The sequence below is a fragment of the Rhinolophus ferrumequinum genome, chromosome 23 (assembly GCF_004115265.2).
Source record: "Rhinolophus ferrumequinum isolate MPI-CBG mRhiFer1 chromosome 23, mRhiFer1_v1.p, whole genome shotgun sequence".
Lineage (NCBI taxonomy): Eukaryota > Metazoa > Chordata > Mammalia > Chiroptera > Rhinolophidae > Rhinolophus > Rhinolophus ferrumequinum.
Window position 1 is genome coordinate 20,138,531 of NC_046306.1, and position 25,925 is coordinate 20,164,455.

Consider the following 25,925-nt stretch of genomic DNA (forward strand, 5'->3'; position numbering starts at 1 on the left):
TGGCTCAAATTTTGATGTGCCTATGAATCAATCCAAGGATCTTGATAAAATGCAGATTATGACTCAGAGCAGAGGGTCTTGGTGGGGCCTGTAGTTCTGCATTTCTTCAAACTCTCAGGTGATGCTGATATTCCTGTCTGAGGCCCATGCTATGAGCAGCAAGATCATAGAAACAGTTTCCTCGAAACACTCTTCTCTTTTCCAGAACCCTGCATGCTCTTGGTTTCCCTCCTCCCTCACGGGCTGTTCCTCTTCAGCCTCCTTTGCTGGCAGCCGTTCCTCATCCACCTACTCTAAAGTGGAGGTGGCCCTGGGTCCTCATCTCTTCTCTCTCTCTCTATTCTGGTCCCCAGGTCAGGGCTTCTCAACTTGAACTACGTCATGGGATCACGTGGGGAGCTTTTAAAACTCCTGAGGCTCAAAAGGCACCCCAGACCAATGAAAACCCAATCTCTGGGATGAGGGCCAGGTATCAGTATTTTTGATTGAAATCCCAAAGTGATTCTCGTGGGCAGGCAAGTTGAGAATATCCACCCTAAGTGATCTCACCCTATTGGACAGTTAGAGCTGTCCAATAGGCTGTTCTGTGATGACAGAAATGTTCTCTGTCTACACTGCCCAGAACAGTAGCCTCTAGCCACATGTGGCTACTGAATACCTGAACTGAGTGACTCGTTAATTTAACAGAGGGACTGACATTTTATTTAAATGTAATTAATATAAATTTAAAATTTAATAGCCACATATGGTAATATTGGGCACCAGAGATCCCAAATCAACATCCCAACCCAGATCTCTGAGCTACAGACTGGCCAGTCCTATTGCCCCACAATTACAAAAGCCGGAAACCTTGGTGCCATCCTTCTCTTCACCCCATATCTGACCTATCAGCAAATCCTGTCTGTTGTATTTTCAAAATGCCTTCCAGTCCCTCCCCCCCGCCCCCATCCAGTCCTCTACTGCTTTACCTATGGAGATCCTGCCTCTCCTCCAGGGCTCTGGGGGGGGGGGGCACCTCCTGTGTGAGCTCTTTGGGGTCCCCAGCTTGGGAGCAGTGGGGGCAAGGGGGCTCTGTTATGTGGACAGGCATTTGCTCAAGTAATCTGGTCTTCCCATCTCAACCCGCTTGACAAGAACAAGAACGTCACAGACCAGCGTGACCAGAGAACTGGGAGGGAGGCAGGGAAGCAGGCTTCTCATATCTTATCAAGATACCAGCCTAGCTGCTCATTTTTTTCTTGCGTAAGAAAAAAGCTCTGGTTATTATCCTCCTCACATTGTATGACCATTACTTGGGCAGATTCGTGACTCTCCTGGCTAGAGGTGGGACTGCTGGAGAGTGAACCACGGGAGGCTAGAGGAGGTTGTGTGGAGGGGGAGGTGCGTAGAGAAGAAGGAGTGGGTGGGCCTCTACTCACTTTGTCCCTCCCAGTGGCTCAGACCCTCCCCTAGGTTTCTTCCCACAGGGGAGGAAGGGGTGGGGGTGGGGTGGGAGGTAGCCTTGCCCCTGTGGTTAAGTAATGCCATCAGAAGTCTCCAAGGTGGAACAGCTGTCAGAGACACAGAAGCTCTGCAGGTGGATGGCAATGCTGCCCCTCTCCCTGCCTCCACCCACTTCCCCATGACCGGCAGGCAGTCACAGCCCAGGCCTGTGGAAGAAATGGTGGCCCCTCTCCCCTGCCACACACCGTAGATCTTCTGGATGCCCTGGAGATCATCCTGAGGCAGCTTGAAGTTGTGTGTCTCCATATACTGGTAGAAGGGTGCCATGATGGCGCTGGGGTCGTTGGAGTGCTCCAGTCCCAGCGCATGTCCCAGCTCGTGCACAGCCACCAGGAAGAGGTCGTTCCCTGGGGAGAGGGGATGGGGAGGTGCCCAGGGCACCACTTAGGTATCAGTCAATCCATTATGTCAGCAAACACTGAGCATAGACTTTGTGTCTGGCCCTGTGTCAGACATGGGAACGTACAGAGAAATTAGACACATCCCTGCCTTCCAGAACGCTCGATACAGTGGGGTGTAGGGAGAGAGAAACAAAGTAAGTGAAACTAGTGTTCCAGGTGCTTTAGTAGATGTCTTTAGGAGTTGAGTGAGGATACCGAGAAGGGGGGAGTCATGTAAACTGGAAGGAAGATGTTCAGGGAAAGCTTCATAAAGGTGAAGCTTAAGTTGAGTCTTGAAAGATAAGCTAGGAGAATGGATTCGGGGGTAGGAGAGGAAGAGGGGTAGGGATGGCATTCCTCGCAGAGAGAATGCTATAAACAAGATCCAGAGACAAGCAGTTTCATTCTACTTGGCTCTGGAACAAAGCGCGAGGGGAGGGCCAGAGAGAGATGAGGTCAGCCAGGCTGGCAAGCAGGGCTCTGTGATGCCAGGCAAAGGAATTTGGATTGGCTTCTTGGCCGGTGGGGGGTTTCAGCAGGAGTCGGGGTGATGACACGATGACATCATCTGGCTGTGGTTGGAAGAAGGGTTAGAAGGTAATGAGACCAGAGACAGGGGCGTCAGTGGGGTCAGTTCAGAAGCTGGTCCAGGGGTCTAGGTGAGGGATGCAAAGGGCCTGAGCCAAGGCAGACAGAGGTAGTGGGACAAGCAGAGAGGAGTCCTGGGGGGCCAGGCTGGCGATCAGCTTCAGGAGACCCACGGGTAGGCAGGGCTCTGGTCTTGCGGCAGCTCTCAGTCTGGCAAGACCTCAGTCCTGAAAGGACTGAGCTATGGTCAAGATCAAGCAGGGATTCAAATGCGAGTGAAAGCAACAAGGTCCAGGTGCTGAAAATGGGACACGGGTTCTCGAGTATGAAGCTGAGGCGGCAACGTGACATTGTGGTCATGAGCACCGGTCCCTGAGCAGGACAGACCTCGTTCTTTTCCAGCTCTACCCCCCCCAACTTGGGGAACTTGGTCCGAAGGTCTACCCCCTGAGCCTTAACTTCCTCATTTGGGAAAAGGGGAAATCATCCTACCTCATAGGGTGGTGTGAGGGTTGGATAAGATAATGTGTGCAGTGGGTATGGCACTGCTGGGTAGCGGTTGTTCCCATACATAAGACAGAAGCCTGGGGCCTGGAACATAAAGGAAGCACAGGGCCAGTGGGATTCTAGCAACCAGATGCTCTTAAAGCCAGCTATCCTGAGCTTCTGGATCAGGCTGGGGATAGGGCAAGGCCTGACTTTGGGGGGATTAAGGAACCCCAGCTTTGGGAAAGAAATGCAAGGGGCAGGGAGTTGGGCAGGCTGTTGTATCAACAGTCCTGATTCCTGTCTTGTCCAGTTACAGACCCTGTTTACTTTGACGTCTGGCATTTGAATGCCCTTGAACCCTGCCTCTTGCTACCCAGCCCTAAGGTATGTTGCAGCCCATCCCTGTCTCCTTGAAGTGCAGGAGAGTCTGCCAGGAGCCCAGAACATTGTCAGGAGTCCGACCTAGCCCCACACTGGCCCCAGGTAGAGTTGTTCTGCCCCAACCCAGCCAAGGGCCCTGGGAGGGTCAGATGGGGTTGAGGATTGTCTCTGGACTTTCTGGCTAAAGTCTTGGGAAAAGAGAAGAACCCCATGGGGCAGACCCAGACGCACGCTTGCCTGCCGCTCTGCTGACACCACCAGTGTTTTCAGTGAAGGGGGTTTGGGCAAGATCAGCACAAGGTTCGCCAAGAGCCTGGGGCTGCCTTCTGCTGGGGAAGGGCAAGCTGGCATGAGGAAGCCGCCCCCAGTTCCTTCCTCAGGTCCTGGTCCCTCTGGCAGCAGGGAAGGGTGAGCTCATCTCTGAGCTCCATCCCAAACCAAGGCGGCTGCTAGAGCTAGCGGAAGGCAGCTTTGCTTCCTGGGGTCCAGTTCTGGCTCTGCGCCTGGACTTTTGTTTGACCTGAGATAAGCTGTTTGGGCCACTGTCTCCTGAACAGGCTCTTCCTTGGGGGCATAGATAGGGATTTCAGCTGGGAACGAGGGAGCTGGGCTCCGAGCACCTGCTGAGACTCTAAACCTACGTCCTCAGCTTGTGTCTATTCCTGAGCCTCTGTGCCTGGGTCTCTGCAGAGAACAGGAGTAAGTCCTTGAAGGAAAGGGCATGTGGATTTTTTCCTGGGACCAAAGTCGGGGAGCTGGTGTTTTACCGCACAGAAACCCAAGAGACCTGTGAAGTGGGGGCTGTTCTAAGGAGATAGAAGGAGAGGGGATGGGGCCTGAGAACTCCCGGAGCTTGTGAGTGGAAAAGTAGAGGGATGGAGAAGAAAGACCCCAGTTCTTAATGGGCAGGAGGCCGTTACGGTCTTCACTCCCAGAGGGTGAGAGGCAGGGAATAGAGTGGTCAGAAGGACAGTCTCTGGGAGCCAGACTGCCATGAATCCCAGCGCTGCCATGTCTTAGCAGTGTGACAGTGTAAATCTCTTTCTCTGTAAAATGAAGGGAATAATTGTGCCTTCATAAGAATCGAGGTGAAGATTAGTGAGGCAAGGTAGGTGAGGCGGCTCCTGGCACAGAACTATCACTATTAATTAGCAGGGTCATGTTGAGCCGTGTGTGAGGACCAGTATTCCCAACAGGGAGTATTCCAGTGGGCTGGGAGCTCAAGTCCTTGGGCCTTTCAGCAAGTACGCAACAGTCTATTTGGCTACTCCAGTGGACCTTGTCTCTGCCTCATTTCTCTTCTCTTAGGATCTCCATATTTGGTGAGTCCCACCTCATTGACTCCTCAAAAGGTTATAGCATTTCCCTTTGCTTCTATTCTTTTGCCAGTGCTGTTCCCTCCACCTGGAATTGCCTTACTCCTTCAAAGTTCAGCTCAATGCCACTTCTACCAAGAAGTTCTCCTTGATTTCTCCCACTGGCAGTGAGTGCTTCCTCCTCCTCTGCACTCTCCCAGCACTTTATCTGAACCATCTCTATGGCACTGACCATTTTCCACCCTACATGATAGCCTCTAGCACACACTCTTATTCCTCCTAGGACTGTGAGCTCCTTGAGGGCAAGCTTTGTGCTTGACAGGGCCAGGTGACAGCAGCCAGGACAGGACAGTGCCAAAAGTTCGGTACTTTTCAAGGTGTGGTCCTTGGACCACCTGTGGCAGAAGCACCTTGGGCGATTGTTAAAAATTCAGAGTCCTGGGTTCACACCTGGCTCTGCCACTCATCAACTGTGAATTTCTTAACCACTCAGAACTGTACTTTCCTCATCTGTAAAATGGCGATTGTATGATCCCTGCTGGGTGTAGCTCCCAGGGTGGGGAAGAGTCACTGAATTGCCGAAGGGCTCTACCCTGTGAGGGGCTGGTCTGGGTGACTCTTCCTGTGTGTTCACCTCCCCCGGGGGCTGGGCTCCCTCGCAGCAGAGCTTAGTGAATTCTGCTGACGTCACTGCTTGACTCCTTAGAAAGAGTTGAGGACTGAAAGTGCCTGAAAACAGGCCCCGAGACCAGCTGAAAGGTGCGGAGGGCCAGATTGCCTTTCACACAGACTCCAACGAGCTGGAGAATCAGAATCCAGTTTACAATCCAGTGGTTCTCCAGAGAGTCTTTTAAACACACAGGTGGAGAAGATTCTGATTCAGGAGTTTGGGGTTAGGACTCAGGCAACCTTTTTTGTTAAGTTCCCCAGGTGAGTTTTCTAATGTTAGGTGAGGCTGACATACCTGAACCCACAGCTCCACCTTAATGTCACTAAAAGTGGGGCAGCCTGCGTCACACCTGCTTCACAGTGTGATGCCGTACCGTACGGAGGACCTGCACCAGCTAGGAAGCGTTCTTGCCAAACAAGGGAACCTGAATCTAGTCAGTCCTGTTGATCTAATTACCAATATTCAGGAAACACGGGGAAGAGAGACAAGTTAAAAGCGAACCTGAATTTAGTCACGCCAAATGACTATACTCAGGACAAATGACCCAGTTTCTTCACCAAATAGGGGGTGTAGGGGAAAGGGCAGTGAGGTGACTGTGTTTAAATTAAATGCACCTTGAGGGACATGTCAATCATGTATGATGCGTGAACCCGGTATTTGATTTTAAGAAATTATTAATTTTGTTGGGTTGGATATTGATTTTGTGGTTGTGTAAAAGGTAATCTGTTAGAGGTATAGACTAAAGTCTTAACAGGTGAAATGATTATGCCTGGGATTTAAAAAAAAATACATCAGCCAAAAAATAAAAGTGTGGAGGGGAGGGTAGGTGAAATAGGAATGATATAATGTTGATAATTGCTGTAACAGGGTGATGGGTGCCTGGGGGTTCTCTCTACTTTTCTGTTTGAAGTTTTCCATAATGAAAATTTAGAATAGAGAAAAAAGCCAATAAACAAAAAGTTCCCAGGAGGCGCCACTCCCGCTTTCACTGAGTTTATGTGGAAATTAAACAAGATAACATACAGGTGCTCAGTACATTTTGATTCCTTTCCACTCCTTCCAAAAGCTGTCCCAGGCCAACGTGGTGCATTCCAGTTCACCAGCCAGGGCTCTCTTGCTGTGTTTATGAGTTGCAACGGGATAGTTAATGCTTGGTTTTCCAGAACACAGAAATGTCCTGACTTGTCCAAGACAGACATTGGCCATCTTGGAATTTCTATCAGAATCTTGGAATTTCCATCAGAAATTCATTCATCAGGATGGCGTGGGACAGACAGGAGGCTGCTGGGATGGTCCCAGCTCCTTTCTACACATACCACCAGAAGTGCTTGGGATTTTGAGACTGGGCCCAAGGTCTCCGCCAGAAAGGAGTGGACGTGGGAAATGCCAACCCCCAGAGCTGGGAGGGGGAGCGCAGAGGAGTACAAGTGTCTTTCCAGTATCTCCTCTGGGCAACAACCTTTTAAGAATTCATTTATCTGTATCAGGGCTATAACTAAAATCTCATCTGACAGTGCCTGGCACATAACTGGGGCTCAAAAATGTTAGTTCTCTTCTCCTCACACCTTATCAGTCAGCACAGACCGCCATTCCTTGACACCAATCCAAGAATAAGAATGAGATAAAGAATAGGTGTTCTGAAAGCCCGGAAACACATCCAGGACAGAAGGGCATGGACACCGGAGCAGCAGAAATAGAGCTAGATAGGAAGAGCACACAAAGTTGAAGAGGGCAGGGGACAAAGAGAAATTTAACAGTGTCCTGATTTTGCCTGGGCTGAGCCTTGGCCAAACCACCACCTGAACCACCTTTTGATGGATAAGCCAAGTGTTGACGATCCACGAAAACATGAAATTTTCTCAAGGAGGCCATTCCCATCTACAGAGACACCAGGCACAGCCTCTGAGGAAATGGGCTTTAATGTCTGCTCTCATTCTGAAGCTTCGCCAAGGAAACAGAATGCCCAGTGTGTCCCAAACGTGTCTAAGCTTAAGAATCAGAATCTCCAGGGGAAGGGCCTGAGAATTCACATTTGTAACAAGAACCCTGGTTGATTCTTATGATCAGGCAGGTTAGGGAAACTCTGGGGATGAAGACAGTGTTCTTACGCCTGCATCAGGAGCACCTGGAGGTTTTATTAGACTAAGTGCAGATTCCTAGGTGCAGCCCCAGAACCAGAGACTGGTTGCAAGAGGCTAGGGGCCTGCGGCCTGGAATCTGCATTCTTTAAAAAGGTTTCTAGGTGGTTCTGGTGCATCCTGCAGTTTGAGAGCCATGGAAGCTTAGCATAGTGGCTAAAGGGTATGGGCTCTGGAGTCAAATGCTCAGGTTCAAAGCCTTATTTCACCATTCGCCAACTATGGGACCTTCGGTAGTTTACTTAATGTTTCTCAATATGGTTTTCCTATCTGTAAAATGGGGGTAAAAATATGTACATACTATGTGGAAAGCACATGGGCCTTAGAATATTAACATACTAGTTGTTGTCTATTGTGTCTAAAATAGCATAGAATATAATTTTTTGTCCCTTTCTTCTTTAAACGCTACTGTGTTTTCTTGGTATTTCTGCTACATCCTTTGGTACAGTCTGCCTTGTGATAGGGTGTCTTACGTACACATCTGTCTCCCTGACTCAACTCTGGATTTCCAGATGGCAGAGACCATGTCCTTTTTTGAAATGTTTGGATCCCCTGAGTTGGGCATCATGTTACATTAAAGTTGGAAGGGACCTCAGAGATCACCTAATCCAGTCCCTCGTTTTACAGATGAGGAGACTGAGGGTGAATTATTTGCTCCTAATCCCATAGCCAGGTGGTTGAACTAGGGTTTGAGCCCTGGTGCTGCCACCTACCAGCTATGCCACTTGATCCCCAAACTCTTCATCTGAAAAATGGTGTACACTAGCCTACTCACTAAGCGTATGCCTGACGAGTAAATATGGATGAGGAACTCTTTTGAAATCTGAAGAGTATTGTTGTTGTGATTGCACAGTATTGACTCTGGCTCTGGTTCATTGAATCATACTGGTGAAGAGCAAGTTATCCAAGGAAGCTAGAGTAACATGGGGCCTGTTATTCACCTGTAAGGTTGACATAAGGGAGAGAGTCCGTCATGTCATCCCATAGGACGGGCTTTGAAGTTGTCAACAGTCAGGCCAGAACCTACCACTTTCAGATCCCACTTTCAGTTCTACTGCTTTTTTAACCTTTCCCCCAGCCTCTGATTAATTACTTTATCTTCTTACTCATGGCCTAACCCCTCCCGCCTGACTCAGCCCGGTTTGACCATTTACTAAGTGATCTGACCCATCTCCGTGGCGCTGGCCCTGCTGGAGGACGTGTTGAGTGTTATCAGGGACTACACTTCCCACCCTCTCAGCTTCTTAGTTTTGGACAAGAAGTTCTAGACACCAGGAGCTCATCTATGGTATCCTCCACGCTCTTCCTCAGGGCTTCTGAGAAATCCAGAACGGACCCCCTGTCCCCTCACGTTCTTACCGTCATGGTTGGCGTTTCCTAGCGTCCACGGCTCATCTGAGTCAAAGTGAGTATCCCCTCCAATTCCGGGGCCAGGGAAGTAGGCGTGGGCCAGGAATCCTCCTTCCCCATCAAATGGGGAGCTGTCGCCATGGAAGCCAGAAGCAAAGAAGATCATGATGTCAGCCTCCTTCCGGTCACTTTTGATCTCATGGTATGGCACCTCTTCAAAGGTCAGTGGGGTCACCTTCTGCCACACATCGAAAGCCTGGCGAATAGCTTTCCGTGTGTCCAGCTCACCCACCTTTGGGGTATAGTTGTGAATGCTGGTGAGAGAGGAAGGAATTAGATTAGGGAGGAAGAGACAGAGTCAGAGACTAGCAAAGCTAAAAGGAACATCAGAGACCATATAGCTCAGTGATCTTCAAATTTTGACCCCTAGAATTCTGTGGAGGAGCCTTAGGGGTTGAAGAAGAGGCCGATAGACAAGGCTCTGGGGACCTACCCCTGCCCAAAACAGAGTAGCTTTGCTTTAGTCACTGTTGTATATTTAATTTCTGACAAAGTTTGTGTTGAATATAGGATTTCGCTCCAATTTGTAGGAAAAAAATTAAATTGGTGAACAGCATTTTCTAAAATTTATGTTTTCTCCCAATACGTAAAACATGTACATTTGTAAAAGTTATAAAAATATTTAAACAGTGGAGAGTTTAAGTGAACTGTCTCTTTAAAAAAACCAACAAACTTTGGAACCAGCTACTACTGCTCGTCTATCTAAAAGCTGGTACAGGGTGGTGTCTGATTTCATCAGTTATAGATTTAGCTATTTAAGGTTACTATATGCATACTGCATGATTCTCCACAACGGAGCACCACTACTTCTGGGTGTTCTGCCCCATGAACACCTGGAGAAAGGATTATTCACCCATTCTATAGGTAAGAAAACTGAGGCCCAGAGAGGTTGGGTGATAAAAGTTAAGGTCAGACTTGGGTTAGAATCCAGCTCTTTTTTAAAAATTTTTTATTGGGGAATATTGGAGAACAGTGTGTTTCTGCAGGGCCAATCAGCTCCAAGTCGTTGTCCTTCAATCTAGTTGTGAAGGGCGCAGTTCAGATCCAAGTCCAGTCTCCGTTTTCAGTCTTTAGTTACACGGCGCACAGCCCACCATCCCATGCGGGAATTGAATTGGCAACCTTGTTGTTGAGAGCTCGTGTTCTAATCAACTAAGCCATCTGGCCGCCCCCTCCAGTTCTTTTTTTTTGATCCACTCTACCTCTTCAGGAGACCCTATGTCTATGCAATTTCTAACCCAGATTCTTCTTCAGTTTCCTTCTCTTGTCAGATTTCTGAAAAAAATCTTGGTCTGATCTCTAAAGCTTGTCAGCAGGAGAGCCCTTAATTCAGCTCTAAGATCTCTGTCTTAGATCCTGTCCCGGAACCGAGGCGATCTACCTGAGATGGAATCAGAGTCTGGGAGGTGCCAACCTGAGCCTGCCCTATGTCTGGCCCTTGGCCCAGCCCACTCCAAATTCTGATGTCTGCGTATGCTGTGGTAGGCTCCATCATCCCTGCTCTTGGTGGCTGGTGTGACCTGGGGACCGATCCTGCTCTGCCCTTGGTTTCCCCAGACAGTCAATGAATGACACTGTTGTGAATTAGTTCCCAGGTCTTTGTACTCCTTAAGAAACAACTGGAAATCAATGTTGGGAATGTTACGTGAAGTCCATCAGGCCAAGTGGGAGAGGGATCCAGAGTGGGCTTTGACAGGTGATAGGGACAATGAGTTCAGCCATGGTTCTTTGTCACAGCTGGAAGTTACTGAACAATCCATACCCCGCTTTTGGTCACTAAAAACTGTAGGAATCTAAACAGAACATAACTAAGGAGCTCCTAGGGGACCAAGTAAACCTGAAGTTGGAGACACAGCATCCTCTGGAAGCCACAGGAGGACAAAGTCATGGGCTCACAGCACTGGCCCTCACCCTGATCGCAGACCCACCTACGGTGTGAGCCTCTGAAACCCAGGCCAGGAAGAAACAGAATGATGGTGGAGCCAAAACCAAGGAGGAAGAGAGGGAGTCAAAGCACCTGTAGGTGATGTGTTTCTGCCTCCACTTCTGTCCAGTCAGGGCATAGCGCTTGTTTCTCCGCTTACGGCTCAGGTGGGGGTGGTCAGGGACACCGCATCGGGGCTTCTTCATCCATCTGGTCAGAGAGAGGACACACACACACACCAGGGTCTGTGAACATCAGGAAGGCACTGCAGAGTGCGCAGTACCGGTCTGAACAGCAAGGTGCATCCTCTACCTAGACTCTGGGAGCCTGGCTCTGATCGCTTCTCCAGGAGGAACATGATCGACTCATTCATTCATTCATTCACTCACAACTGAATGCGAGGCAACACTGCTGCATACAGAGTAGGAGTCAGAAGACCTGGGCTTGATAGTTTCAGCTCTATCACTAATCATAGGAGCCCAGGCCAGTGACTGAATCAGCATGAGCCTTAGTTTCCAATCTGCAATGCAAGAATGCTAGTGCTGGCTATTCGTAGGTTGTAGTGAACCTCCAAGCAGGGTGTGGCTGTGAACATGCTCTGTAACTGTAATTAGATCACATCACTCCCTGGTTGAAAAGCCTCCAATGACTTCCACAAACACCTAGAGTGAAATCCAAACTCCTCACGTTGGCCCACAGGGCCCCGCGTGAACTCGCCCGTGCCTACCTGTCGGCCGACACATTCACCCCCTCCTCCTCATACCGCTCCTCCAGCCACAGTGACCTTCTTGCTGTGCCTTGAACATACTAAGGTTTTCCCACTTTGCGTTTGCTCTTTGCTCTGCTTGCAAAGCTCTTCTCATTCATAGGGTGTGTTCCCTTCTGTCATTAAGGTCTCTGCTCAAGTGTCACCCCTTCAGAGAGGATTTCCCTGCCCACCCTCTCTAAAATAGCCTCCCCCACCCATTCTACCACTATCTGTTTAGCCTATTTAACTTTTCTTCATAGCATTTATTATTCATGGGAATGATATACTGATATTCTGCTTATTCTTTGTCTTTCCCACCAGATTCTAAGCTCTGTGAGGGTAGGAACCTTGCCTGTATCCCTAATGCTGGCACAGTACCTGACACAGAAGGTGTTCGATAATGATTTGTTGAATGAATGAATGAATGAGAACTAGCCAATAGTAGAATGGCATAGCTTGGAAGACAGCAAATTCTCTTTCACTATAGGTGTTCAAAGAGTGGCTAAACAACTGTAGGACTTGAAACAATTCTCTGTAGCACTTATCACACTGTATTGTGATTTAAAATCCATTAGTCTGTTGCCTCTAATAAATGAGAAATTCTTTGAGGACAGAAACTGTATCTTATTTATCATCATGTTCCCAGAAGCTAGCCCTGTGCCTTGAACTACAGTAAATCCTGATAATTGTTTGTTATCAGGTGAAATTATATTAGGGAACAGTAAGCCTGAGACATCACTGGGGATATGCAAAAAGGGTCAGGATAAGAGATTTAAAAGATCACGGCTGATTGGGGCCCAAGCCATCCTTGAATTTTAGGTCCCTGTTGGCCTAATGACTAACTCACTAAACTATCTCAGTAGCTTGGGACCCTGGAAGGGAAAACAGTCTGACCTCATTTGCAGTTGCTGAAAGCAGTTGCCACTGGCAATGAAGAGGAAAAACAGACTATTTTAACCAAATATTAAAAGCCCATTGAGGGACTTAGCCAGGTCTTAGTCATCTCTGTACGTTCCACATAGCCTACAGTGCCCAAACTCAGAAATCGGTCATCAAAAAACAATAATCATGCCGTGCATTAGAATAAACATTTATAATTGTCACAGTGTTGACATTAAAACATTTCTTTTTGATTCTCAAAACAACTTTGTGAGGTAACCAGAAATTATTTATTCTCCTTTTTTACAGATGAGGGAAAAGATGCACAGATAAATTGAGCAACTTGTATAATGTAGCAAACAGTGAGGCGAGACTGGAACTTAGTCGAATGAATGAATGAACTACCAATTTCTACCTTGAACACAAGGGCGAGAGGAACTGATTGCTGAATGAATGAATGAGTGAATGAATAATGTGTGACATTTCCTGAGGGAGGCACTCAAATAGTACAGAGGTACCTCGGTTTGCGAACATAATCCACCAGTTCTGAAACGTTCGAAAACAGCCGACAGCTGGGCCTCAGGATCTTGCACTCAGCGGAAGCCGCGTGACATGTTTGACTTCTGAGTTGTGTTCGAAAACCGAAGCATTTACTTCTGTGTGTACGGCGTTCATAAACCAAAATGTTAGTCAACGGAGACGTTCGAAAACCGAGGTACCACTGTACTTTGAATCGCTAATCTAGCCTCCTTTCACTGACAGTCCCTGGGAAGAGAACCAGGAGCCATCTCTGCTACGACAAGGCTGAGCTAGGCCTGGAAGGGAGGGCCCCAGCGCGGAGTCAGGCCCAGAGAAAACAGCAACTGCCCAAGGTCACAGAGCTGGAGCGGAAACTAAGGTCTCTAAATTCTCCCCCAACCCCCTCCCCACTCAGGTCTTGTTTTAAGTGTGAGCACCTTCTTCCTTTCCATGCCTCTACAACAGCGTTCCCCAGCCTTCCTACAAAGAGGTGGGGGCAGAGCTGCAAGTGGGAAATGCCATCCTTCTCCCTCAGAGTGTTCCTTCTGCCTCCTCCTCTCGCCGTCCACCTGCCACACTCTGAATTCTGTCCAACAGGCCTGGGGCTTTCTGGAACAGAGTAAAACCCAAGGCCAGGTGGTGCCTCAGCAGAGACACCAGTGAGTGCTTCTGCCCAGGATGCACTGCCATGAGGCCTGCACAAAGCCCTCAAAATAACCTCCGTTTGGAGAGGCGGTCGGGCGCTCTTTAACCAGATCGCTTGTGAGGCCACCGGGCCGAGTCCACTGCACTCACAACAGCGTAGGAGCAGTGAAATGGATTAGCTCAGAATTTCACAATCTCACAGTCAGAGAATCCTAGGAACAGAATTTTAGGATCATAAAAACCCAGGCTCACCACGTTTTAAAAGTTTAGAATAAGGAAATCTAGAATTTGAGAGTCATAATCCAATACTCCCTTTTGTAAATGAGCAAGCTGAGGCCCAGAAAGATGATTCTCTCAAGGAGGGATTCACCCAAGGGGTGAATTGATCCTGGCTCCACAACAGGGTGGGTTTCCTGCTCCTCTACCCACCTCCTTCCCCACATCCTCACCCCGTCCTCCTCTCTCCTTCCACCTGAGCTCAGGATCCAGCCCTTGCCACCTCCTTAAAAAACTCACTTCAGCTCTTTCTGTAGCTCTTCCTGGTGTTAATGGCTTTTTAAAAACAGCTTTAATAACTTTCATAGCTATCTCTTAAACAGTCTTAAACATGCTCAAATTTCTCCAATCTTAAAACCCACCCTTAGCCAGCTACTATCTAGTCCTCCTTCCTCTCACTGTTAAGCTTCTTGAAAGTTTTCCCTACACTTGCCATCTCTGCTCCGCACCTCCCCTTTTCCCCACAGCTGTCTAATTTTGTCTCCATCATGCCTTGGAGCTTACAATGGCCTCTGTGTTTCTAGACTCAGCAGACACTTCTCGGTCTCCTGTTGGACCACTTTGCAGGGGCTGAGCCTGCGGGCCGTTCCCGCCTTCACGGCCATGACATCACAAACCCAGGCTTCCTCCACTTCTCTGTCTGCTCCTTCTCAGCTTGCGTTGAGGGGTTCCATCCCCAGAACTCTTCTCTTCCTCCTCCTTATGCTCTTCCTGAGTGATCGCAGCCATCCGCGTGGCTTGTCATTACCTCCTGACTGTCGCCCTGAAACTCAGTGTTGCCTTCCGAGTTCTAGACTGTTGTAGCTAGATGACTGTGCTTTTCACTACGTGATAAACCTCTGGAGGGCGGGCGGGGATCATAGGATCAAGCACAGTGCTTGGCACACGTAGACACTGAGCAAATGTTCGATACATGGAAAAAGTGGAAGAAGAGTTGTCAGCTTGTCATGGAAGGGTTCTCTGTATCCAGTGAGATGTGTACATCTCAGGGAATGCCAGAGGGGCGATTCATAGAAGCACAAGTTATAGAGTCAGAGGAAATTTAAGGCCCCCTGTAACCAACCCCCTTACTGTGCGGATAAGGAAGCTGAGGCCCGGAAGGGTTAAGAGACTGGTCCAAGGTCACACGGCAAGTTTGTGGCAGAGCACACCCCAAGCTTACATAGGAAAGAGCACCTTGGGGTATTCCCTCCCATGATGACACTGCAGAGTAAAAGATAGGAAGGTAGTAGGATGGGTATGGTGTGTACATGAGGCCATGACAAATGTGAACCCAAATGTAAGTCTGGAAAGTTCAAAGGCACAATGTCCTACGCAAATCTTACTCGATTGTTGTTTGATCCAACACACCGGTGACGGGGATCCCGTAAAACTGCTGCATAGTGGAGACTGCTGACTGTAAGGCCTTCCCTGACTGCAGCGCAGATGCCCGTGAGTCATAGGGAAGCAGATAGCCATATGACTTTAACCAGTTCTGAAAGACACATGAAAGAAAAGGATGCATTATGCCGGAGAAGGCTCTGTTCTACCTGAGCAGAGATCTGCCCTTGAAACTAGGGATCATTTTACCCAAGGGACTTACGGACTCATGCTCTGATTTCTTCCTCCTTCTCTCCCTCCTACAGACACATCAGATTTATCTCCAGAAAAACACAGCTCTTGTTGGCTTACTCTCCTGCTATGAACCTTTCATTGGAGCTCTACTGGCTACAGAATAAAGATTACATTTGCATTCAAAGCTTTCCACTACCCTGACTCTTTGCTCATGGATTCAGTGGTTTCCATTAACATATGACCAGACATGTGAGAGCACAGGAACAGTTCATTCTCTGAAATAGAATGGCCCATTAAAATGTGCCTTCCAGAAACCCATATGTCTAAAGTCAGAGTCTGATGAAGAATCACATTGTAGAATATTTATTAGCATGAGGTTATATATAGTCTTTATTGCTAAACCCCTCCGAAAAGCAAGCCGTTGTAAATGAATATAAACAAAACAATGTCTATTTAATTTAAATACCAATACATAAGTATGTTCATAGAAAAAAAGCCTGTAAAGGCACACATAAAAAATAATAGTATGATTATGTAAGAGAATTCCTTGTTTTTTGGAAATACACACTGAAGTATTAGGTTTACATAAGGGTGCACGATGTCTGCAACTTTTTCTTAAATGGGTTCAGGAAATCTATCCACCTATCGAGAAAGAAAACAGATATAGTAAAATGTTAACAGTTGGGAAATCCGGGCAAAGGGTGTTCAGGAATTCTTTCTCCTATTCTTGGAAACTTCTCTGAAAGTCTGAAATAAAGTAAAAAAAAACTTTTGTTATAGTATCATGGGGGACTTTTCCCCCCTCTTTTTTCTAAGTTTTATGCATGAAGTCATTAAAAATAAAAAGGAGAAAAACTTTAAAAGGGCAAGAGAATCTGAAAGTAGCTTGGGTGAAGAAGCTCAACTAAGCAATGGATTTGAAGGATTGCAAAATAAAGACAGTTATTCCCACCAAAAGCATGAGAGGATGGAAACCGGAAGAAACCAGAGCATCAGGAAATATCTGTGGCATCAATTGGAAAATGAGGAAAACACCCAGGTATTTCCTGAATCCACAAACATTTACAGGAGCACTCCTAGGTGCCAGTGTCTAAGCCGACAGAACCTGAGCCGACCCTGAGATCATCCTGAACACCTAGTGGGCTGAGGCAAGAAAAGGAACATAGGAAACAGTATTATTCCCCTCCTATCTATAGTTTTTGTTTCTTGTTTCTATATGAACAGTCTTATTGTAGATGTGTCTGTTATTACAAGTCAAATCAAACCGTTTTTGGAAGGAGGCAAACCAGAAACTATAAATACGTTGTTATTTTTATAGTCTTTCCTGCCTTGTGATAAAATCCACTGGACTGATTAAAAACAAAATAGTCAGAATAACAAAGTCTTAAAACGTCAACAACAGAGCGGTAACCTTACCTCTCTCACATTTGATTCTAAAACATGCTTTTCACGCCAAATTATGGCGCAGGGTATCAGTACTTCTTGCGCCTCCCCAAACACTGAATCGCTCTCATGCCTTTGTACAGTTTCCCTTCTGCCTGCTATACTTCTTAGTTTGGCAAAAACCTTTCATAATTTTAATGTTCAGCCATAAATTGCTACTTCTGGAAGACTTCCCTTACTCTCCAGGCTAAGTTACCTTCTCCCTCTTCTGTGTCCCCTAAATCCCCCATTACAGATAGTATAGATTTTATAATATTGGGCTCTCATCATTACATCTCAGCCCCTGAGCTCCTCAAGGGAAGGGTCTGTATTTTACTCACCTCTGTATACCCAGGGCCCAGGAAGTGCCTGACACACAGTAGCTGGCCGTTACGTCGGTCCAACAAATATTATTGGGCACTTACTACATGCTAGGCACTGTACAAGTCTCCAGGGATCTAAAGATGAATAAGGAGCTTACAGACCAACAAGTAAAGCCACCATGAAAAGAGAGCACGACAAATCAGGTGTGTAAGAGGGGTGTCTTAGCCACATGGGGGGTGGGGACGGGGAGAAAGGGGAACGTGGGGGAGGCCTCCAGGTGGACATGGGATCTGAGCTAATTCTTCATGGATACCGCATGTGCAATTGTCTGGAGGTGTCGGGAGTATTTTAAATGGCTGGAACTTGGGGGAAGGGAGTGTGGCGATGAGTAGAGAGGGTTGGAAAGGAGGGAAGTGGAGAGAGTGATATATGATTACCTGTTCCCAAGTGGACAAATTACAGAGAATCACTTGTGACGTGGCTGTGGCCTAGGATCTGCCAAAAAGCTCAAGTGAGACATGTGGAAATGGACTTGACAGGGCAACTGACAAATGACCCATCCATTCCTCTAGGAGCTCCAACTTCTAGGTTATGTCATCAAAGCCTACGTCCCTCCATTCTGTTCTCTCAGTCCCTCACACCCAGAATGTCACATTACGTTCTCTTTCTGTATGGAAACTTTAACGAAGAATTATTGAGTTGAACAAACAGGGTGGTAGAGTGGGAAAAAGGCACACAGTCGTGCCATGGAATCCTGACTTCACTACTCGCTGGCTGTGTGAGTTTCCTTATTTATAAAACGGAAACAGTAATTCCTCCTCCACAGGATTGTTATTAAGATGAAACGAAGGAATGCACCTGACCCAGAATCACTCAAATGGTGTCTGTTATCCCTTATGTTATCATTTGTAAAATCAAGGTGGAATAAGTGGCCTTTGACACCTTCTCTGCCTTTTGAAATCTAGTCATCCCGCCCTCCCACATTCTCCTTGAACCCAGAGCCAGTCCTTGGGGCTCCTGTGGAGGAAGTACATTGTCACGGGAAGTCTACTTGCTGTTAGGTGCCCTGTGGACACGACCGTCTCTCACACAGCACTGGGAGCACTGCCCACAGAGAAACAACAACTGGCTCGAGCTGTGTGCTCTGCACCCTGTCACTCCACCTTCTTAGGACCAAATACAATCACTTTCTATCAAAATTTAGCTTGAGGAAAATGTTTTTCCTACAGGAGATTCGGTATGGTTTCTGGTTTCAGAGAACGAACCCTGGGTAATCCAGAGGTTTTCCCTTTTGGCCTTTCTGCCAGGAATCTTTCAGCCAAATTTATAGCTTACGTGTTGAGCATGGTGATGCTTGGAAGGAACTTTTTTCATCGTTCCAACCACCGCGTTATGTTTCCTCCTTAGAAGTCTTCCTTAAAAACCTTGTTTCAATCTGGAAACGGCCGCAAGCCATTCCAAAAAGAGGTGAGGTACAAATCTAAAATAAACCCAACGCCTCTCTAAAACTCCACCTAAGGTGGATTATGGCGTTTGGGAAATGGCTGGGGATCACTGGCCAGACACCACTGCAAACCGGTCAGCCGACTGAGTCCTTTTTGGAGCACCTGCCTCTAAGGTAGCGTGGAATTCAAGACTCTTCTCCCCTCCTTCCCCCAGTACTGCTTCTGGTAGGAGAGAGGGAACAGGGAACTTTTGGCATAAACACACTCCGGCCTTCTCAGGCTTCGGGGAATGGAAAGCAGCTCCTCCTCAGTAAAGGGCTACCTGCTTACCCAGGTCCTTTACTGGGATACACCGGCAAGGCGCGTCTCAGAGTCAATCAGGATCCATTCTGAAGGGCACAGAGCCTATCTCAGCAGCATCAGGAGTTAGGAGCTATGCCCTCAGGTCCTAGACAAATGCCTGGATTGGGACCAAACACTGGAATGGATCAGGCTTCTCTGGGCTCTGCTTCCCTCCCAGGTTCACTGGGGACAAGCCTCAGAACTCCAGGCAAAATGGGGGGGGTGGGGCTGGTCAAGTGACAGCTCTAGGCCAGGGAACAGGGCCTTGAGGTCGGACCTGGTGTGTGTGTGTGTGTATTAGAGGGTAGGAGGCTAAAGACTATGGATTAGGCACCAGACAATCCCAACGTCTGCTGCTTATTAACCCTGTCTCCGCCACTCACTTGCTCTGTGACTCAGGGAGGCCTCTCAGTGCTCGGGACAGAAGCCCCTGATGTTGGAATAAGTCTTCTACACTCCAGTCATAGCAATTCCAAAACATTCCCTGCGCTTCCACGCTTCCAGGCTGTTGCTGCGGCCTCAAGGCCCATTCTCTTCATGTGTGTTAGTGCACTCATCCCTCAAGGTCTAGCTGACGCGTCACCTCTTTGCTAAACCTTCCTTAACTCTCCCTGGCAGAGCTAATGGGTGTCCTCTTTACTCCTGCAGTACCTTACTTCTCTACCACCCTAAACAAAACTGCCACAGTATATCACACCTGTGGGTTCATATGTTTACCCCACTAGACTGAGTTCCTAAGGAGCAGAGACTCTTATTTATTTTTGTGTTTGCTGCAGTACTTAGCAGTGCCTAGCACAGTAAGTAATCACTGAATGAATGAATGAATGAACGAACGAACAAATGGTTCATCTAGGAGGCACTGTTTGGGTACGAAGGAAGGGATTTTTCATCTTGGAAATGTTTATTGAGTAATACACATGAAAGTACCAAGCACAGTTCTTGGTATCTATTAGAGGCTGAAAAGAATGTTTGCTGAAATTCAATCTATTATGGTTTGACTTCTTTGCTTGATGAGGCAATAGGCTCCATTGTCCCATCTGAAAAAAAAAAAAGATAAAATCCACAAAAGGAAAAATGCCCATTCAGTTTTAAACAAAATGACCTATCTTTCATCTCTTTACACCTGCATCCATTAATCAATCACCAGCCACATCCGAAGTCTAACCTTTATAGCTCAGTTAACCAACTCTAAGGTGTCTGTCACCCTTGAAGTGCTGAGAGAGGTGTAAACCCAGAGGAAAGCGAGAAAAAGCTGAGTTGCAAGCAGGGACCAAAATAGCTGGGCTGAACCAAAGATGCAGAGATGAGAGACAATACCGTGTGATTAGTCTGCTGGCTAACAGGTGGGATTTGGGTTCCCGAGAAGACAAAGCTGAGATGTTCAGGAGTAGTGGTAGGCAAAGGAGAGAGCGGAGAATAACAAGGAGGAAAAATGTGGCCTGAAGAGACAGCGACAGACAGCAGAGGCGGTGGTGAGATTCGAGGTGGCAATGGAGGCAGCGAGAAGCAGATCAACTGGTGGAGCTGCCAGTTTGCTCTTGGGAGACAGAGACGGCCACGGGTGTTGGGGGAGGAGAGAAAGATGGATCAGTTAAAAGACGGATCAGGTGGCATGCAGGAGCATCACACCTGGCTGGGTGTGTGTCCAAATCAGACTGTACGGGCCTGGAGAAGACGTGCGAGAATGGGGAGGATCAGATCAGGTGTTTGATCAGAAATGCAGTGGGCCTGGGCGGCCGGGTGGCTCAGTTGGTTAGAGCGCGAGCTCTCAACAAGGTTGCCGGTTCAATTCCCACATGGGATCGTGGGCTGTGCCCCCTGCAACTAAAGATTGAAAATGGCGACTGGACTTGGAGCTGAGTTGCGCCCTCCACAATGAGACTGAAGGACAATGACTTGGAGCTGATGGGCCCTGGAGAAACATGCTGTTCCCCAATAAAAAAGAAAAGAAAAGAAAAAGGCCAGAACGTATTATCAGAAAGGCCAGAGGTGAAGTCTACAAAGAAGGACCAGGCAGGAACTTCTCAAATTTGGAAGCATGGGCTAGAATGAGGGGGCAAGAATAAAAGACCTTGATCATAGAGGTTGGGCAGCCGAGGTCATAATCTAGGGTGATGATGTAAGAGGAACAAGGCATTGGTCTCAACACGCACAGGAGGTCCAAGTCCAGTTCTAGAGGTTGTACAAGGGCTGACAATTAAAGTTCACGAACTTGCTGCAACGATGTTGCTAACCTTTTTTGGTATCAGAGGGATTATTCATTGTGAATTTGTACCAACTGGATAAACACTTAACCAAGTTTACTATTTGCAAGTGCTGAAAAGGCTGCGTGAAAAAGTTAGACAACCTGAACTTTTCGCCAACAAGTCATGGCTCTTGCATCACGACAATGCACCAGCTCACACAGCACTGTCTGGAGGGGAGTTTTTAGCCAATAAACAAATAACTGTATTGGAACACCCTCCCTACTCACCTGATCTGGCCCCCAATGACTTCTTTCTTTACCCGAAGATAAAGGAAATATTGAAAGGAAGTCATTTTGATGACATTCAGGACATCAAGGTAATATGACGACAGGTCTGATGGCCATTCCAGAAAAAGAGTTCCAAAATTGCTTTGAAGGGTGGACTAGGCACTGGCATCGGTGCATAGCTTCCCAAGGGGAGTACTTCGAAGGTGACCATAGTGATATTCAGCAATGAGGTATGTAGCACTTTTTCTAGGATGAGTTCGTGAAATTAATTGTCTGACCTCATATATATAGAGGGACAGTGACAAACTAGGGCACGACTAAGGGAAAGTGGTCAGGAAAGTGAGGGAACTAGGAACCATGTCCTGTGAGGAAAGATGAGGGATGTGTAGGCTTCATTAGGGAGGGCTGCAGGGAATGTGACAGTCTTCAAAAAGCCAAATGGCTATGGATAAAGGTTTAGATTCTGGTTAGCACAGAGTGCAAAATGAAGACCAACATGGGAGATTAAAGAATATAGATCTTGACTGATTATTAGAAACAACTTTTTGACAGAGATGTTCTAAGTATAATAACAATGATAAGAGCTACTATTATTAGAACGCCCACAACATACCTGCCATTGTGCTACGTACTTTAGAATGCAGTGACCCCACAAGGTAGGAATTATGATCCCCAGTTTGCACATGAGGAAACTTAGGTTCAGAGACGTTAAGTAATCACCTAGAGCCACAAAGCTAAGAAGTGGCAGGATTCAAACCCAGATATATCTGAAATCAGGCATTCCTTCTCCTTATCACGTTTGTTGTCACACAGTGTTGTAATCATGTGTTCAATTATTTGCCTCTTCTTCTTGACTATAGGGCAGGGCCCATCATCTGTCTTCTTCACCATTGTATGTCCACACCTAGCACAGGGCCTGGCATAGATACATATTTATTGAATGAAAATGAGTTGCACTGCTCAGGGCGAGGGTTCGCTGGTCAAAACTTGCTATAGAACAGGGTTTCTCAACCTCGGCACTATTGATCTTTTGAGCCAGATAATTCTTTGTTATGGGGTAGAGGGGTGTTGTCCTGTACACTGTAGGACGTTTAGCAGCATTCTTGGCTTTTACACTAAATGCCAGATGTCTCCAGACATTGCTGAAAGTTCCCCTGAGCGTGGGCAAAAGTGCCCTCAATTGCCACTACTAGAAAGGGATTCCCACTTAGGGCTGCCTTAATATCCTCTCAGGGTCCTTTAAACCCTAAATTCTACATTTTAGGGACAGCACTATGCATTCAGTCACGAGTATTCCAGTCTGAGGCTGAGTGAGAGCTGGTTTACTTCTTTGGGCAGGTGGAGGTGAGCGGGCGTGGTGTGGGGTGTGGAGAGCGGTGAGGAGCAAGCCAGCTTGAGAGGACGTTGAGGGTTATGGTTAAGAGTGTACACTCTAGGGACAAGATGTGCTGGGTTCAAATCCTAATTCTTGCATTTACCTGTTACATGACCAGAGGCAAATGATTGGCCCACTCTGTCGCGCATTGCCTTCGTCTGCACCATGTCATTAGTGTATGCCTCGTGGAGTGGTTGTGAAGATTAAATAACATGTGGTCTTAAGTACTCAGTAAAAGATAGCAATAACAATGATTGTGATTTTCCTGATAGGTGACAGCTCTAAACACTTCACTATACTGTAGCCCCAAACTCTGAGGCTGTGCTTCTCAGCGTGCAGTCCTTTTACGTCATGGGCTATCAGCATCGCACCATCCAGGGAGCTTGTTAAAAACGTATCTTCCAGAGGATTTTATGAATTTGACCTCAAAAGCAAGGGAAGTAAAAGCTAAAATAAATGAATGGGACTGTATCAAACTGAAAAGCTCCTGCTCAGCAAAAGAAACCATCAACAAAACAAAGAGGCAACCAACCGAATGGGAGAAGCTATTTGCAAACAACGCCTCCAGTAAGGGGCTAATATCCAAAACATATAAGGAACTCATAAACTCAACAACAAAAAGACAAACAATCCAATTAAAAATTGGGCAGAGGACGTGAACAGAAACTTCTCCCAAGAAGACACACAGCCAACAGATATATGAAAAAATGCTCAACTTCACTAGCTATTAGGGAAATGCAAATGGAACCACAATCACCTCACACCTGTTAGAATGGCTATCATCAACAAGACAAATAAGTGTTGGAGAGGCTGTGGAAAAAAAAAGGAACCCTCATACACAGTTAGTGGGAATGCAGATTTGTGCAGCTGCTATGGAAGGCAGTGTGAGGTTCTTCAAAATTAAGACTAGAATTACCATATGACCCAGCAATCCCTCTCCTGGGTATCTACCCAAAAAATCTGAAAACATTTACCCATAAAGATATATGTAGTCCAGTGTTCATTGCAGCTTTATTTACGGTGGCCAAAGACATGGAAACAACCAAAGTCCTTTGATAGATGATTGGATAAAGATGTGGTACATATACATAATACTATTCTGCCATCAGAAAAGATGAAGTACTGCCATTTGCGACAACATGGATGGATTTTTAAATTATTATGTAAGCGAAATAAATCAGAAAAAGTTGAGAACCATATGACTTCACTCATATGTGGGCTATAAAACTGAAAGCAACAAAGGAACAAGATAAACAAAGAAACAAACAAAAACTCATTGACACAGACAACAATTTAGTGGTTACCAAAGAGTAAGGGGGGGAAGGGATTGGTAGAAAACGGTAAAAGGGGTCAAATATATGGTGATGGAAGGAGAACTGACTGCGTGGTAAGCACCCAATGTGACATATACATGATATATTATAGAATTGTACACTTGAAACCTATGTAATTTTACTAATCATTGTCACCCCAATAAATTTAATTAAAAGACAAAAAAGCACATCTTCTCAAACCCGAATCTAGATCTACCAAATCAGACTCTCTGAGGCTGGGAACTGGGAACCTGTACCTCAGGTGATTCAGTGCCTACTAAAGTTTGAGAACCTCTGCAGTAAGGACCGCTGGGAGTGATGACACTATGCCATGAAGAAATGGTCATGTTATGTTTAGTATCATCTCTAATTTACTAAGGCAGAAAGTATTGAGAAAAGCCTTCCATTGAAATGGGCTCAATAGCGAGCACCTGCCCTCTGTGCCTCGGCTCTGCTCTCATCTCTGGGTCCTTTGCCTGTCCTCCTCCTTGGCCAGTCCTAACTTCAGTACCCCAACACAGATTCCATTGCGTCGTTGCATACTGGCATCAAGAGTGGCTTAAGATCATGCTTTCCCATCCATTGCCATGTTACTTCAGTCCTTACAAGTGGATTTTGGCCTCAGTTTCCCTGTCTGGCACTCAGGTCCTGCGTAGAGATTGTTGTGATCCTAATGTGTTTCTCAGTCTCAGATTCCCCGCCTGGTTCTCAGTCTCTTCCAGAGAGTGAGACTCTAGTCCCTAAACACCTGGGAGCTGAGTGGGGTCCTATGTGAAAAGAGGTCACTTGGGACCAAGAGGCCACCACATGCCAGCTAGTGCCTCTTTGCTCTTCCCAGCTGAGTGTCCTTGGGCAAATGATCTAACTTCTTGAAGCATCATTTTCTTCATCTGTTAAATAGGGGATGATCAAAGAAGGGCTGGTAGGAGGATTCAGTGAGATGATACACTGAGGTAGGTAAAATAATTGCCCTTCAAAGATTGCATCCTAATCCTCCAAACCTGTGACTATATTACCTTCCATGGCAAAGGAGGCTTCACAGGTATGATTAAGTTAAGGACCTTCAGTGGGGAGATAATCCTGGGTTACTAGGTGGTCTTAATGTAATCACAACGGTTCTTGTAACAGGGAGGCCGGAGGGTCAGAGCCAGAGGAGGAGCTATGGCGACAGAAGCAGACATCAGAGCGATGTCATTGCTGGAAGGGATCACAAGCCAAGGAATGTGGGCAGCCTCTGGAAGCTGGAAAAGCCGAGGTATGAATTCTCTCTAGAGCCTCCTAGAAAGAATGCAGTCCTGCTGACACCTTGATTTTAGTCCCGTAAGTCCCGTTTTGATCTTCTAACCTCCGGAACTGTAAGACAGTACATTTGTGTTGTAAAGCCACTAATTTGTGGTAATTCGTTTCAGCAGCAATAGGAAACTAACAGGTGTGTGTAAAAGTATTGAGCAGATCTTGGCACATAAGCAGCGTTCTTCCAACATTATTGTTTGTATTCTTGTTTCCACACTCTCCAGCAATAGATGGACCACCACCTTTGGTCACTGCTGCCAGAACAAATCACTGTGTCTCTTTGGTGACTCTTCAGAGACCAGCGCTGTTGCTGTGTCAGTTCCCCCCAACTCCCGTCCCACCGAAACCCTGCTTCCTCCTCTAGCCGTACAACTGAGCTCCTAGTCTTGCCGATGAGCCCAGCTGAGTTACAATTACTTTTTAAAAACTTCAAACTGGAAGGCTTAACCATTCAGGGATCCAGAAAATGCACTGGTCAACACTACTTAGAGAGCATCTCATTTAACACGCTTGTTTTG

General features: G+C 46.9%; 1 protein-coding gene and 1 long non-coding RNA gene across 3 annotated transcripts in view; one reads left to right on the forward strand and one right to left on the reverse strand.

Moving 5' to 3' along the window:
- Window positions 1-25,925, reverse strand: part of MMP24 (matrix metallopeptidase 24) — a 43,044-nt gene that overhangs the window by 9,117 nt on the left and 8,002 nt on the right. The window contains exons 1-5 of one of the 2 annotated variants that reach the window (XM_033095548.1): window positions 15,449-15,562; window positions 15,192-15,340; window positions 10,893-11,009; window positions 8,825-9,129; window positions 1,689-1,850 (exon numbers count right to left, since the gene is read on the reverse strand). In XM_033095548.1, coding sequence (XP_032951439.1) covers window positions 1,689-1,850; window positions 8,825-9,129; window positions 10,893-11,009; window positions 15,192-15,247 — 640 coding nt within the window. In that variant the 5' untranslated portion in view covers window positions 15,248-15,340; window positions 15,449-15,562. Of the gene's footprint in view, window positions 1-1,688; window positions 1,851-8,824; window positions 9,130-10,892; window positions 11,010-15,191; window positions 15,341-15,448; window positions 15,563-25,925 lie in introns of those variants that run through there. The other variant, XM_033095547.1, reaches the window with a different exon arrangement.
- On the forward strand, window positions 8,747-15,613 carry LOC117016328 (uncharacterized). Its single transcript, XR_004421865.1, has 4 exons — window positions 8,747-8,870; window positions 10,229-10,894; window positions 13,189-13,324; window positions 15,492-15,613. It is a non-coding gene; the product is annotated as an uncharacterized LOC117016328 (long non-coding RNA).